The sequence below is a fragment of the Protobothrops mucrosquamatus genome, unplaced genomic scaffold, assembly GCF_001527695.2.
Source record: "Protobothrops mucrosquamatus isolate PMUCROS unplaced genomic scaffold, P.Mucros_1.0 scaffold31, whole genome shotgun sequence".
Lineage (NCBI taxonomy): Eukaryota > Metazoa > Chordata > Lepidosauria > Squamata > Viperidae > Protobothrops > Protobothrops mucrosquamatus.
The window spans coordinates 1,023,621-1,039,664 of NW_015386415.1; the positions used below are offsets into that span (position 1 = coordinate 1,023,621).

At 45.6% G+C, this 16,044-nt stretch overlaps 1 protein-coding gene across 1 annotated transcript; it reads left to right on the forward strand.

Moving 5' to 3' along the window:
* Positions 1 to 523: 523 nt before the first annotated feature.
* On the forward strand, positions 524 to 9,353 carry SLC20A1 (solute carrier family 20 member 1). Its single transcript, XM_015811154.1, has 10 exons — positions 524 to 884; positions 966 to 1,106; positions 1,222 to 1,307; positions 2,860 to 2,956; positions 4,544 to 4,663; positions 5,708 to 5,944; positions 6,080 to 6,632; positions 6,844 to 7,029; positions 7,222 to 7,306; positions 8,367 to 9,353. Exons 1-10 carry the CDS (start codon positions 524 to 526, stop codon positions 8,526 to 8,528), a joined length of 2,028 nt encoding a protein of 675 aa, XP_015666640.1. The 3' UTR covers positions 8,529 to 9,353.
* Positions 9,354 to 16,044: the final 6,691 nt, after the last annotated feature.

Sequence of the window (16,044 nt, forward strand, 5' to 3'; positions counted from 1 at the left end):
CCGCTCAGGGCGGCTTCGGCCCGCGCCTCCCCCTTGCCAGGCAGGGCGCCGGGGAAGCGACCGCATCCTTTCCCCGCGGCCCCGCCGCGCTGCCCGGGCAGGAAGAGCTCCCCCGCCCCCGCGGCTTCCGCCCGGAGCCGCCCCCCCGCCGCCAGCCGCAGACGGGGCGGGGCGCGCGGCGTCACGTGGGCCAGGGCTATAAGAAGGGCTCCCCCGCGCGCCAGACGGAGCCGGCGAGTTGCGGAGAGGAGGAGAGGCAGCTGGGCGGGCGGAGGCGAGGTGCGCACGAGGCCGGCCGGTCAGCGAGCAGCGGGGCGCTCTTCGCGGTGCGTCTGGCTCCGGCGCGGGGTCCTTGCCGGGAAGGCGTCTTGCGGCTGCCCGCGAGGCCCGCCCGAGGCGCGGCTTTCCATTGCAAGAAGAACGGCGGCGGGCGGGCGGGGCGCCATGGCGGGATTGCGGGGGGGTCCGCGGAGCCGGTCCGCTGCGCTTCTTTGGTAGCAGCGGACGGGCGGCCCTCGGCTGCATGGCGTCGGCCCTGCCCACGACCCTGGCGATGGGCCTGACCACGGAAGCGGCGGCGACGGCGGGGGCGGCGGGCCCGCTGGGCGCCTTCCTGTGGATGCTGGTGCTGGGCTTCGCCATCGCCTTCGTGCTGGCCTTCTCGGTGGGCGCCAACGACGTGGCCAACTCCTTCGGGACGGCGGTGGGCTCGGGCGTGGTGAGCCTGCGGCGGGCCTGCGTGCTGGCCTCTGTCTTCGAAACGGCGGGCTCGGTGCTGCTGGGTGCCCGGGTCAGCGAGACCATCCAGAGAGGGCTGATCGACGTGGGCCTCTACGCCGCCGCTCCGGAGCTGCTCATGGCCGGCTCGGTCAGCGCCATGTTCGGTGAGCGGCGAGCCCGTCAGGGGGGAGGGCGGCGAGGGGCGCGGGGGGCAGGGCGGCGCTGCTGACGCCCTTTCCCGGCAGGCTCGGCCGTGTGGCAGCTGGCCGCCTCCTTCCTGCGGCTGCCCATCTCCGGCACCCACTGCATCGTCGGGGCGACCATCGGTTTCTCGCTGGTGGCCAAAGGACAGGAAGGAGTCCGGTGGTCCGAGCTGCTGAAAGTCGGTAAGCGGGGAGGGAGCGGCCCTACTCGGTAAGGGGGGGGCGGGCGGGCGGGGAAGAGATCTGGCGCCTTTGCCTCCCGTAACGGCGCCGCTCCGGCTGCTTCTGCCCCCCGCAGTGCTGTCCTGGTTCATCTCCCCGCTTCTCTCCGGCGTCATGTCCGCCCTCCTGTTCTTCGTGGTCCGGACGTTTATCCTGAACAAGGTAGGTCGGAGGCCTGCAAAAGCGGCCCGCTTCATCCCCGCCGCGCCTGCCGCGGGCAGATAAGGCCTAATCTCTTGTCTCAGCGGTCGGGAAGGGAGCACGTGGGCGGCCCCGGAGAAAGACGGCCGGCCTGGGTCTCTCGGCCGACGGCAGCCCCTTCGGCAGAGGGGGGGAGGGGGCACTAGCCCTGACAACCTGGCCTGCACGTGTGCATGTAGTCAGGATAGGTGCTGTCTAATGGGAATCTCCAGGGGAGAAAAACGCTAGTTTAAGACTTTACTCTCCGGAGGCCTGTTAGCCGCCTGTGTCTAAAAAGCTCCATGTTTCCTGATGGGACGATCTGTGTCCTGCAATGTAGTCCTCCTTTTGTAGAGGTTTGGTGGGCAAGAACAGTAATTTACAATGAGATGCTTCTCCAGTTGAGAAAGTGGGTCTGCTGTTCTAAATTTTTGAAATTTTCAAAGTTTAAATAAAATATTTCTTCACTGCTGCCCTGTATACTTGTTTAACTAATGTAGTAGTGATGTGTGATTAGATTGTAACTAGAATTTTATAGTTAGGAGTTCTCTTCAAAGAGTCAGATCGATGGAAACACCCCAATATCATTCTCAACACTAATTAGTTGTTCCTTGCACATGCTCTGCCTGAATGTGTCTAGTGAAGGACAGCCTACTGCTTCTTTTGGTAACCGGTTTCCCAGTTGTCAGGTTTTGAGTATAGGGACGTTTTTCCTTAGTACAGGTAATCCTCAGCTTACAACGTCAGTTGAGCCCAAAATTTCTGTTAAGTGAGATATTAAGTGAGTTTTGCCCCATTTTATGACCTTTTTTGCCACAGTTGAATCATTGCAGTTGTTAATCTGGCTTCTCCATTGACTTTGCTTGTCAGAAGGTCACAAAAGGTGATCACACAATCATGGGATACTGCAACCATCATAAGTATGAGTCACTTGTCAACCACTTGAATTTTGATCACATGATCATGGGAATGCTGCAACAGTTGTAAATGTGAAAAAGTTGTTTCACTTTTTTCAATGATGTAACTTTGAACGGTCACAAAATGAACTGTACAGGACTACCTGTATTGATATTTTTAAACTTTAGAGTATCCTGCACTGATAGCAGGTTATGGTCACTACCTGGCTTCCCTTTATAACTAACCCTTTTAAGTTTTCCAGAGATCAGGTCTTGGAGGAAAAATTATCCACCCCCCAACAATCAGCCTCCTGGTCCTTTGATGATTTTCTGTGAAGACCACAGAAAGTGGGGTTGGGTTGGGATGGGAGAGGCTGAAAAAGCTACAGAATCCTCAATGTTTTCCGCCACAATTGCAAAACTATGAAGTTTATAGTTCTGAAGTTAATCAATTAATAGTATTTTTTCCAGAAGATTCAAAGATAGTAAATATTTCCTTTTTCTTCCCTGTGGGTACCAAGATTATTAGCATTGCTCCTTTAAAATATGTCACGTTTTTGCATTGTAAAATTTGCATTGTAAAATTTCTGGATATGTTGTTTTATAGTAATGGATGTCATAAAATATATTTTTTGTAGGCAGATCCTGTTCCAAATGGATTACGTGCATTGCCCATTTTCTATGCTTGCACAATTGGGATCAATCTCTTCTCAGTCATGTATAGTGGTGCAGACTGTAAGTAAAGCTTCAAATATTGAGGTTTAATTTTATAATATTTTATAAGCTTCTTAATCAAACACAGAATTTTACCCCTTTTGCTTTTCAGGACCGAACTCTTCTAGAAGGCAACTGGTCTGGGCCATTACAGAAAGCTGCAGGCTAGCATATGCTGAGTTCAACCTTAGCTAGTTATCCTGTCCAAGAGGCCTGTTCACTCTGTAAATTACTAGAGTCCTTTCTTCTTAATCCACACAGGAGCGACTATTTCTGACTTGCTGCTGGTGTTCCACAACCCCCCCCCCTCAGTTGCCTGCAGACTCTGATCTGACCTCTCCCTTTCCTTCTCATGCTGCCTTCTGCTGAAACTCAGGATTCTAGCTGCTGCTAAACCAGAACATTTCCCGCAGTCTTCTAATCAAATTCCTACCAGCTAGGAGGCTCTGGGTGGATTTTTCACTCTGGCTCTCCATGCCTTGAATATTAGATTCCAGAGAATTTTCCTGCTTTCCCCTTGTCCATGACGTGCTGGCAACAAATGCGTGGAAGAGGAATGTCATATTTCTGTGCTGGAACCTTCTGAATCTCTTCAAATAATAAACTGGGTTTTGGTGGGAGAAAGAAGCTGGATTTAGCATTTTTGGTATAAACCAGGGAGATGTCATATTTACAAGGGCATTTCTGCTGGAATGTAGCCTGGTGCAACAGGTCTAAACTGCAGGTAGTTGAATTAACTTTTAAGTGCCTGAAATTGCCTTTTCCCTTCGGTGCTTAACAGTGTGCTAGAGCGACCCTTTTGTGTGTTACTTGAAATGTATATATGAATAATGAGTAAGATACCTCAGCCATAACCATCTCACCTGGAATTTATTCCCAAGATCCTCTTACCAACCTAATTTTTCTAATCCTGCAAAAATGTTCCTATTGTTCATTTTTTATTATTTTATATTAGATGCTGCTTTGACTGATTATAGATGCTGCCCTGACTGATTTGAAAATAATTAGATCAGTTGTGATACCAAATTTGTGGATCCCAGGTTTTGTTTCAGATAGGCTTTCTGTTGTTACTGGCATATTATCTTTCTCCCTTTCAGCCAAGAAAATAAGTGATGGTGTATAAAAACATTCTTGTATGGGAGAGCATTGAAGTAGTTGGCAAAATATGAGCAAGGGAAGAAAGTAAGGCCAGAGTGAAGCTGATTTAATAAGGATCAGTCAAGATATCTTGGTTTCTTTTTCCCCGGAATTACCATTTCTACGAGACACCATATTTATTAATGACTGTATTCACACATTAGTCTGGGCAAAAATGGACCTGGGTATATTTTCGTTCAATGTGTGGTGGAAACCCTATTGTCCTAGTTAATTCTGTGAACCAGAATGCAATGTAAAGCAAAATGGCTTATTAGCTTGGCATGTAAGATGAACATTGCAATTGTATTATGCAAAAAGGAGGTGAAAGGTATTAACGTCGAAAGGAATGGGGCTGCATTATCCTTACTAGTTATGAGCATATGGAACTCTACATTTATTCTTGAGTATTTTTGTATTTTTAGAAGGGGACTCTTGCTGCCGTGTTTCAAGGTGTGTTATTTTATTTCCTAGTGCTGGGCTTTGACAAAATTCCCCTCTGGGGCATCATCCTTATTTCTTCGGGGAGTGCTATTTTGTGTGCTCTCATCGTCTGGTTTTTTATCTGTCCAAGAATGAAGAAGAAAATTGAACGTAAGTAGATAAAATGTAATTGAATTTGAGGGTGATGGTGCTGAGTAGTTGAGTATTTAGATGTTATGCTTTTAGACCAGCCATTCCCAACCTTTTTGAAACCAGGGACTGTTTTTGTGGGAAACAATTTTTCCCACGGGAGGGGAGGAATGCTTTAATGTGCTACCTAGATTCATGCATGTGCAGATAAAGCTTCACTCACTTGCATGAACTGGGTTCCTCACAGGCCGCGGACTGGGGGTTGGAGACCCCTGTTTTAGATGACTGTCTACTTTAAACAGTTGAATTTAAATGTAAACAATTTGAAAGAAATGATGCTATGTTCATGTATGCTGCAAGTTGTTTTTAGTGCCAGATAACTTTACATAGTTAAAGCAAAGTCCGGAGTGTGTGTTGATCACAGCCTGGGCAGATCCAGTGTAATCTCAACTAATCAATTGCAAAAGTGGGAAGGATGCTTTCCATGCTATACTGATAGCAGTTCTGTGCTTGCTGAGGAAAGGGTCACTCAAGACTGCAGAGAGTTTATGCCTAAGATCCCCACAGCTGAACCTTGTTGGCATCTCTGTTGCCATAGCTGTCATAAAAGTAAAATAGTTCGCTGCCTTTCCGATGTGAAATCTTGGAGTTTCTAGAGCCATGCACATTACGTTTTTAGCTCTAGCAAACAATTTCCTTTTTCTTACTCCAACCCGTTCCTTTAGAATGAGTTTTCGTTTGGATCCTGTTCCAAGGCATACTTGGAAATATAAGATGGAAATTATTTTCTCATCCTAAAATATTAAGCATTCTGCAGAAGTCTTGTGACTTAGGCCACCACATGCTGCTTATATCTGGCACAGGACAATATGTAAAACTATTGCATATAACTTTATGGTGGGACGGAGGAGTTAACGTAGTTTTCAGGTATTATGGAGTGTGAATTTTCACATCCCTTGTTGTGATTTGCAGATCTGTGCTACTTGGTTAAACTTTGGATACTGGCCTTGGAATAAGTTGGGGAGGTGAATGGTTTTCTTAGTTGCAACTTGCTTATTTCTGCAGAAGAGATAAAGACCAGCCCTTCCGAGAGCCCATTAATGAAGAAAAAGAACAGTCTGAAAGAACAAGATGAAATTAAGACTACAGATAACAGCATTGCTGATGATGAAGAGAGGAGCAACACAGTTGATACTGTGCCTCACAAAGCAGCTCTTGAGGAAAGGGCCGTCTCTTTCAACTTGGGAGACCTGGAGGAGATTCCGGAACGGGAGAAGATGAAGGAAACAGTCATTGACAGTGGTGAGTAGAGGTGACTCTAGTAAGTGCCGGTGTAGGCTCAGTGGAGCTCTGCTAATGATTTAGAGAATAAGCACTTGGTAGTTATGTAGCAACTTACATGCTGTTGAAGTCAGACTGCCTACTTTATGTCTGCAGGAGCCATGCAGCTTCCCAATGGGAGTCTTGTTCAATTGAACCATATGGTGAGCAACCAGATAGGCTCCAGTGGACATTATCACACTGTGCATAAAGATTCTGGGCTGTATAAGGAACTCCTTCATAAACTCCACCTGGCCAAAGTGGGGGACTGCATGGGAGATTCTGGAGATAAGCCTCTGCGGCGTAACAACAGCTATACCTCTTACACAATGGCAATCTGTGGCATGCCTCTGGATTCTTTCCGAGTCAGGGAGACAGAATCCAAGGGAGCAGAGGAGGTAGAAAAGTTGACGTGGCCCGGAGTAGATTCCAAGAAGAGGATCCGCATGGACAGCTACACCAGCTACTGTAACGCTGTGGCAGATGCTGCCCACCCCACCGATGTGGATTTGCAGCAAGTGGAGATGGGGGCCGTTAATATGAAGGATAGCAGTTGCTCTCTGGATGATTGGCATGACCAGGACAAGCCGGAAGTGTCTCTGCTCTTTCAGTTCCTGCAGATCTTGACTGCCTGCTTTGGCTCTTTCGCTCATGGAGGAAACGATGTGAGGTGAGTGGCTGACTTGGTCTGGGTGACCTGGAGTAATTTATGCACAAGAATAAAGGTGCTGTTGGGACAGAGTTGGCCTTTGGCAGGTTACTCCTGTCCATTTATTGAGATAAAAATATTACCCAGGTTGATGGCGGGGGCTATTTTTCTTTTGCCGCTTTAGGGGTAGTTGAGATGGTTGATTGACCTGATGTGTTTTCTCTCTTGGCAGCAATGCTATCGGTCCTCTTGTTGCCCTGTACCTGGTGTATCAAACGGGCAATGTGTCTTCCAAAGTAGCCACTCCTATTTGGCTCTTGCTCTACGGAGGTGTTGGGATATGCACTGGCCTGTGGATCTGGGGAAGAAGAGTCATTCAGACCATGGGCAAGGACCTCACTCCCATTACACCTTCCAGGTAGGAGTTGTGCACGCAGGATAATACCGTAGCCTGGTGAGCCAGGCTGGAACTGAGTGGAGTGATGTGAGGGCCTCATGAGCTTGAAACTCAAGGATCCTTTGGAACTTTTCATAAACATTTTTTCGTAATCCCATTGAATTTTCTGTTCTTTTCTGATTTCTATATTGATTGCAATTTTCTTTTCTGCAGTGGCTTCAGCATTGAGCTGGCATCTGCTTTGACTGTGATCATTGCATCAAATATTGGTTTGCCTATCAGCACAACTCACTGTAAAGTAAGTAAAAAGGACGTCTGTAAAATGAATGTTAACATGATTGGTGGCAGCCATCTTGTTAAGGCCTGTGATTCTTCTATGCTCATCTCTGATTTTTCTCTAGAAAGCTCGGAAGCTAGTTCCAGTTTCATTCTAATACTTGGCTTGAAGGAGAATAGTATTTGATTCTCCCAAGTCAACTGTCCACCCATTATATTGATCACATTGGCCTTTATATTAGACCAGGGGTAGTCAACCTTGGCTCTTTTATGACTCGTGGACTTCAATTCCCAGAATTCCTGAGCCAGCTTAGCTGGCTCAGGAATTCTGGGAGTTGAAGTCCACGAGTCATAAAAGAGCCAAGGTTGACTACCCCGTATTAGACTATATGTTCTTTGGGCTTCATTGCAAGGGTTGTACTGTGTTTCCCCGAAAGTAAGGCCTATACCAACAATAAGCCCCAGCTTGATTTTTTGGGATGGGCCTAATAATATAAGCCCTATCCCAAAGTAAGCCCTAGTTTTGGGGTGAGGCACACACCTAAAACAAGCTAGGGCAGGGGTGTGGAGTTGCCCCGCACCCACTTACCTGGCAGCCAGGCCCCTCCTTGCTGGCCCACTTCTTCTTAGGCCTCTTCTGCAGCCAGGCCTGCATTTCTCACAGGGCTTTCCGGAAGGCCTGTGCAGCCAAGAACTGAGCTATGGATTCAATCCATAGCTCGGTTCTGCAAGACCTCAGCAGCCGAGGACCGAGCTATGGGTTGAATCCATAGCTCGGTACTCGGCTACATAGGCCTTCTGGAAAGGCCTGACTGCAAAATGCAGGCCCGAATGCAGAAGAAGTGGACCAGCTGGGTGGGGCTGTCGGTGCCAGAGATGAGGTAATGCCTACTCCGAAAATAAGACTCGTTGCCTCTTTTGGAGGAAAAAAAAAAATAAGACCGGGTCTTATTTTTTGGGAAACACGGTGCAAGCTTTGAGTACAGGGAAAATATGTGTGGTAACTGCTATGAATGGCATTTAGTTCCAACTGGGCACTCACTGCTGCTTTGTTAAGTTCTGTACTTTTTAATCTCTTCCAGGTAGGATCAGTGGTATCTGTAGGCTGGCTGCGCTCGAGGAAAGCTGTTGATTGGCGTCTGTTCCGTAATATCTTTATGGCCTGGTTTGTTACTGTCCCCATTTCTGGAGTCATCAGTGCAGCCATCATGGCTCTACTCAAGTACCCTATCCTGGGAGTGTGAAACAGGTGTGCTGAGCACCTGGTAGCTTTGCTGCACAAATATCTGTTTGCATCTTCTTGCCAAGTGGCTGAAACAGTGTTAGGGTGGCTCCACCAATTGCAAAAAGGGCAGAGTGTGTTATTTGTGCTGTATCTGCTTTTATGCACAACCTCTTCCTTGGAACTAGAAAAGAACTAGGTCTACAAATCATTGTGTCTATATTTCTAAACTTTTTTTATCTGGCGTTAACTTCATATTTAATGTCAGAGGTATCATTGTTTTGCAAGCTAAACACAAACTTTAGTGAGCACAATGAGGAGAATGTAAGCTAGCAGAAAATCTGTGGTGAATACCACTTTTATAAATAAAACTTTTTAAATAAAAAAACCAGACTCTGGGATAAATGTATGGGTGGGGCAATGATGATTTTATAATAGTTGTGTTCTTGATATGATGTGCTTGCAGTAGCAGTACCCAAAGTAGTTGGAGATTACAAAAATAACTGAATTAGTTTAAAAAAAATCTGCATACAATTAAAAGGCCTGTTACAAAGCAGAGAGGTTTGGATAATAAGCCTTCCTTATTCCTTTCTGAAAGAGTTGTAAGGTTCTTGTTTGGGGGAACAAGTAATTTCCAAAATCCTTTGCTAAGTGTGTGTGAGAAGAGTGAGAGATACAGTATCTTATTTAATACTTTTTTGGTACCTGGAATAATTCTTGGAACATTCAGATGAATAAATATTTAACAAACTTTGCAGGAACTGTGTTTGAAAAGTTCTGTATTATGTATCTTGTACAGTTCTAAGAATGAAATTAAATATTTCTGCCCTGTTAAAAGCCATTGGAATTTTCATTTAACCTTCAGGCTAGTTGTTGCCTCCTCTCCAAGAACTAATTTCTTTCAAGAACTATAATACTGAATTCAGATGGAATTGCCAGGATAGATTTAATTGAAAAAAAAAATTAAACTGAAGAGGCTGAATCCAGATTTCGGCCTCCTGTTTCTCTTAAGTCACAAATTAATATTTTTGTCAAAACCTGATCAATGTCTTCAAACACAAGGAATAGTTTGGCTGTGATTAATTAGGTCATTCTTGTGACTCCATTTGGTTGAAGCAGAGGAACTTTTACTGAAAGAAAATCATTGCAGCAAAATACAAAGCTATTCTTTTCCTTTCCCACACCCTCCCCCCATGACCAGCCAATGTGATGTTTTGAAAAATTTTGAGATGTCAAATTGGTAACGTTCCATTCTGGGGGCAAACGGCCTTGAAAATCCTGGTACAAGCTAGGTGCAGGCCGGTGATGGTAGACCTGACACAAGCACAAGAGATCTGGTTTTGGGGAATGCTTCTACTTTTGTAGATCAAGTACAGTTCTGTGTAAATCGGGCCGCCAAGCCCCCAGGCTGCGGCTTGGTACCGGGCCACAGCCCGTTCAGAATTGGGCTGCATAAACAGTAGGCCTGTGCACCTGCTCAAACCAATGGAGCCTGATACACTCACACAACCATTTCCTCTCCCCCAACCCGCCAGTTCGCAAAGCTGGAAAGGTTGGGGGATCACTGGTATAAATTCTTACATACTGTATAAATTTCAGATTTGGTCCATGGCAAATGCTTGAATGTGGTTTGGACCAGTCATATCCTCAAAGACCAACTCACAGGGCGGGTGAGAAGATTTAGGTAAAATTTAGAGGAGGACGGACTTGGATATGTTTGCCACCTTGCAAGCCAGATTTAAAAAAAATAAAAGATCTAGCCCAACAGAACACAAAGTTAGGGGATGAAATAGAATGAGACCTTAATGGAAGAACATCAATTTTCATTAGTTGCGAATCTTTGGGTGCAGCCTTGGAATCATTGGAATCTAGTAGGCTATATGATTTGGCTTCAGCTTCTCCCCGGTTCAAGGTTGACTTAGTCTTCCATCCTTCTGAGGTTGGCAAAATGAGGACCCAGATTGTTGGAGGCCATAGGCTGACTGTAAACCGCTTAGAGAGGGCTGTAGAGCACCGTGAAGTGGTATATAAGTCTTAAGTGCTATTGCAAGTTGAATTTTCAATATTTTTGCATAAATACGACCTTCAATGCAATATGATCTCCACATCCAAGCTCTTAAGACTACATAAGAATCTAATTAATCAAGTAAAAATTATTTTTCGATTGAGGAAAATGATCCAAAGGTATAATTCATGGCAAAAGTATGTGAACCTTTGCTTTCAGCAACTGGTGTGCCCCTCGAGGCAGCAATAACTGCCATTAATCATTTCCAATAACTTAAATCAGTCCTGCACCATGGCTTGTAGGAGTTTTAGCCCATTCCTCTTTGTTCCGCTTGGATGCTGGTAAGTTCCATGCCTGAATTGCCCACAGCGTTTCTGTAGGATTAAGGTCAGGAAGGTGCAGCTCATGTTCAGGTGCAAGTAGTCCTTGACTTAACAACAGTTTGTTCAATGACCGAAGTTGCGGCACTGAAAAATGACTTATAACCATTTTTTACACCTGCCGACTGCTGCACCATGGCTACATGATCAAAATTTAGATGCTTGGCAACCATGATGTATTTAGTATGGCTGCAGTGTCCTGGGCTCACCTTTTGTGATCCGATAAGTCAATGGGGAAGCCTGATTCACTTAACTATGTTACTGACTTAACAACTGCAGTGATTCACTTAACAATTATGATGACGAATTATAATTATGTAAAATGAGGCAAACCTCACTTAACAAATGTCTCACTTAGCAATGGAAATGTTGGTCTGAACTGTGGTCGTAAGTCAAGGTTTACCTGTAGTAGCTTTTCTAGTGTGCAGTTCTGAGAAAGGAACTTTTAGTGCCTTGCACAAATGGAGCTTCAGGCACGCGCAAGAACCGGCTGCTCGTGCAAATGGAGTTGTGCACATGCACTTGCATGGAACCATTTCCTCCCCCCCTTCCCCCAGTCCACAAAGCCAGAAAGGTTGGGGACTCCTGTGGTCTACCAGTTTCTCCCAGGCTTCTTTGAAGCTGCAGTCCAACTATGTTCTGCACCGCTTTATTGAGAAAAGGAAAATTGGAGACTGGAGAAAAATTGCCCAAAATTGTTGGAGCCAATGCTTCTCTCCCAGACTAACTGGCCAAATTAACCATCACAAAGTCCTGTTTATTTCTTAGAAGTCAAAGAAACAAATACTTCCAAGTATTTGTTGAGACAACAGGACATCACCACAGCAATTTTATACTTAGATATTCTTCACAGTAACTCGATATTCCAGCGTCATTTTAAACAGAATTGCTGACTGATTATCTAAATAATGACATTTTACAATTCTTATTGCAATGGTGTAATCCTTGACATGGACTCTTACATGTGCTCAGATCAATAGTTTTGGCAGGTCACAACACTTTCTGGGCACACCAATACAAAAATGTCAGTTATTAGCAGCAATGAGAATAAAGTTCCCAAAAGATTTTAAAAAATCTTTTCCAAAGATTTTGGAAGTTAAATCTGCTTAAATGTAAATTAAAAAATAATTGAAATATCAAAAAAATATCAAAAGGAGTTGATGAAACTCTTATTTCTAGAGATTATTAAATATTTTAATATTTCTCATTGGAAGGGTTAGCATAATTAATTATAATCAGAAGTGGTAGTTGTCTAGTTTAGACAAAACCATGACTCTGAAGAGGTTTGGATGTCAGATTCTGTGCCAATTGCAGTAATAGCATGTAGGGAATGCTGGAGAAAGAAATTGTGCTGTATATTGTGCTGGCTGTGCCCTAGGCAGAGCAGTAAATATTAGGGGTTGATGAGGAAGACAAGGGGAAGGGACATAACTATGCAAACAGAATAAATCGTTCTGATCTTCTGTTTTGGGGAAATCTTTAGCAGGGACAATATATTGAACAGCCTTTCTCTGTTTTCACAAAAGATATCATAAATCCTGATAGATTGCAGAAATATCCCCAGAATTTCAACATTGTCACCAGCATCTTGGGTTAGGAATGAAGCTTCTAGTTTGTCAGCAGTTCTCTGGATCAGAATGACCCCTGTGCTGTAATTGATCAATTGGTCTCACAGCTATTCCTCCCAGGCTTCTGACCTGGAACTCTGGAATGGGATGTTCTTTTCATCTATTCCACGAACTGGATGTTCCACCCTTCTCTCATATTCAGGTTCTGTCCATCCATTGCCCTCGTGCTTTTGGGGTCCGTTTGGGCTGGCAATGTTGATTAGCCATTTTGTTTGGAAGAGCTAGCAGGCCATTCAAGAAACCAGGCCATCCAAGAACATGGCTTTGCTGCCCATGCTTACTCAGAGAAGGAGGGATCTGAATGGTTTACCTTCATGCAAGATAAGTCTGACTAGTGGAAACATGTAGTTAACTGAAAGTTTATTTTCATTATTATGTATTTTAAATACACAATAAATATATAGAAGATATTTAATACAGAAGGTTTTCTACATTTCTATTAAATGAAATAATTTTGAATATTTATACATTCTAAATATTTATAAGCTTATGATGCATACTTTTTCCTCATAAAGTTCCTCTTGTCTTTTTCTTGTTTAGGGAGTGGGTGTGGAATGTGTAGTCCCTGGTGCTCCAGGGACTGTTTATGTTGCTGGGAAACTCAAACTCAGGTGGGGGACCTAAAGTCTCTTGTTCTCTAAGTCAGAGGTCCCCAACCTTTTGAGCACCAGGGACCGGTTCCGTGGAGGGAGGTTTTTCCGTGGACTGGAGGGGGCGTGGTTTCATGTACTGCCTACATCTCACGGATGGGGCTTTGCTTGCTTGCATGGACTCGTTTCTGGCATTCCGCAGACGGGTGCCTATCCGCGGACCAGGGGTTGGGGACCCCTGCTCTAAGTCCACCAGAAATAACCGGGTTTATGTGCCATCAAATCATAGTTGACTCTTAAAGATAGATTTTCTCCAGGAGGAACTGTTATTAACCTGGTGTCAACAGCCCCACCGTACTCCTGGTAAGAAGGACGCTGAGGCAAACAAACTCAGGAAGCAGCGGCTTTACTTTGAGGCATCGTTGGCAAACAGAACAGACTTGCAAAAAGTTTCTTGCTGAACAAAGTTCGCGCTGGGAGCAACCGCCTCCCAGCGCGGTTTAAATGCAACTGCATCATTAACACCCCACCCTCCGCCCAACTAGCCATCAACCCCATCCTCTAATTGCCCAACCAGCATCCGGCCGTATTCAATACAAATCATGGCAGCTGTCCCAACCGTCCCCCTCCCTCCTGCGCATTTGTCTGGTTTCCGGCATCCTGGGAAGCTCCGCCCTGTCGACACGGCTCTCCTGCCCGTCAGCTGTCCGGCGGGCCGCTCGTCAACTGTTCCGGCAGCCTCTGCCGCGTGGGCGCGGCTCTGAACGTCGTCCGGCGTCCCGCCAAACGTCAGCTGCCCAGCGACCGCCCGTCAGCTGTACGGCGGTTCAGACGCCACTGCCGGAGCACAGCCGTCTGAAACGCCTCGCCGGGAAGGTTGCTGCGTCGTGGAGGTTGAGCTGCGTGGAGCCGGTGCTGGCCGTCCTCTCCCCCAGCGCGCCGTCCTTCTCCTCCCCCCCTCTGCATGTCGAGCCCGGGAAGGCTTGACACCTGGTTCTTCAGGTCTCACAACGATGCACTCATTGCTACTGTCACCGAGTCCATCTCCTTGCTGCTGGTTCTCCTCTGGTTTGTGTTCTCTAGACAATTGTCTTTGATCAATTCTCAGGGACTCCATGGTAGCACATTACTATGGCAAGGACAAAGACATGCTACTTGCACAAATGGAGCTTCATGTGTGTGTGTGTGTGTGTGAGTGAGTGCCTGCTGCTCGTGCAAATAGAGACGTGCATGCACTCACCTGCCACTTGCACAGCCTGGTTCTGAACGGTCCGTGGCCCAGAACCGGACGGTGGCCTGGGGTTGGGAACCCTTGCCCTTTGGAACCAGGTCTATAAACCCTTTTGTCATAAGCAGATTGTGACCGGGTGCCTCTCCTGTCACTGCAAGCATGGCTGACCAGGATGGCAGCTCCCCTAGGAAGTATGTTGCTTCTGCCATTTAATGCAGCTTTGGGTGCTCTGTGATCCCTGTATCTGTGGCCCATTTTATTGCGGGGATTTTCCTGTGGGCAGCTATTGCTCCCTGCAAGAAGAGGAGAAAGGCAAGGGAGGGATGTCCTTCCCAGTCCATCCGATGGCATCCGCCTGCAGCTGTTCCCCAGAGTGCTCTGGTGTGGATGGGAGCTTCCCTGATCTCCTGGCAGCCAGGCCAGCTGTGCAGACTGAAGGCGGAAGGAGTCCCACTCATCTACCAGGAGGGAGCAGCTGCCTTCCCTCCCTGGATCTTCCCTGCTACTGTCAGTTCTGACAGTGACTCCTCCGAGCCTGCTGCCCAATTACAGGGAATCCTCAACTTAAGACCACAATTGAGCCCAAAATTTATGTTCCTAAGTGAGAAATTTGTTAAGTGGGTTTTGCCCCATTTTACGACTTTTCTTGCCACAGTTGTTAAGTGAATGAGTGCAGTTGTTAAGTGAATCTGGGTTCCCCATTGACTTTGCTTCTCAGAAGGTTGCAAAAGGTGATCACATGACCCCAGGACACTGCAACTGTTATAAATGTGAGTCAGTTGTCAGGCATCTAAATTTTGATCATGTGACCATGGGGATGCTGCAATTGTCATAAGTATGAAAAATGATCATAACTCAGTTTTTTCAATGCCGTTATAACTTCGAAAGGTCACTAAGCAAACTGTTGTAAGTCGGGGACTACCTGTAATGCAGCTGCTGTCTACCTGACGCTGACAAGATTGACAGCTATTTTCCAGGCAGGTGACGGACATCCCTCTGATAAGTAGATCCTCAGAGAGATGCTTATTAGAGCATGTAGCCAAAGAGAAAGATCCTGTGCAGAGGGATCCCTCTGCAGGTGGAAGAGAGTTTGTTCCATTGGAAGCCACGGGCAGGTCTCTGCCAGGAGGGAGGTAAGCAGACAAAATAGCTATGAGCTGAGGAGGGAAGGGAGCTGCAAGCCTCCAACCTTTGATTAAAGTCAGAAAGGAGAATTTTTCAAGTAACAAACTTGTACATAGTTAACATTTACTCCAAACAAATAAGAAAAGGTTAAAATTAATTTATTTTTAAACTTAAAAGTTTAAGAAGTTTAGCTAAAAAGTAAGTTTTTGAATGTATTTTTTATCTTTGTAAAAAATCACAGTTTATAAAATTTTCTTTATGACTTCTAATAGCAGATCAAGATGATAAAACATCTTAAAATAATTTTCTCATGTTCAGAATAAATTTAATGTTCTTCCATTTAAATTTCCATTGTTGCATCTCTATCACTGCATTCAAATTCTGCATCCGTTTGATCATGTCTTTACTTAATCTGTACTTTGACTTCTTCAAATGTCCCACATTATTTTTTTTATTTATTTATTTTTATTTAACATGGATTTATATGCCGCCCTTCTCCCTATAGGACTCAGGGCGGCTTACAGCATATTAAAACACATAAAACATCATCCCCCCATAAAACCTGTTAAAAACCAAATA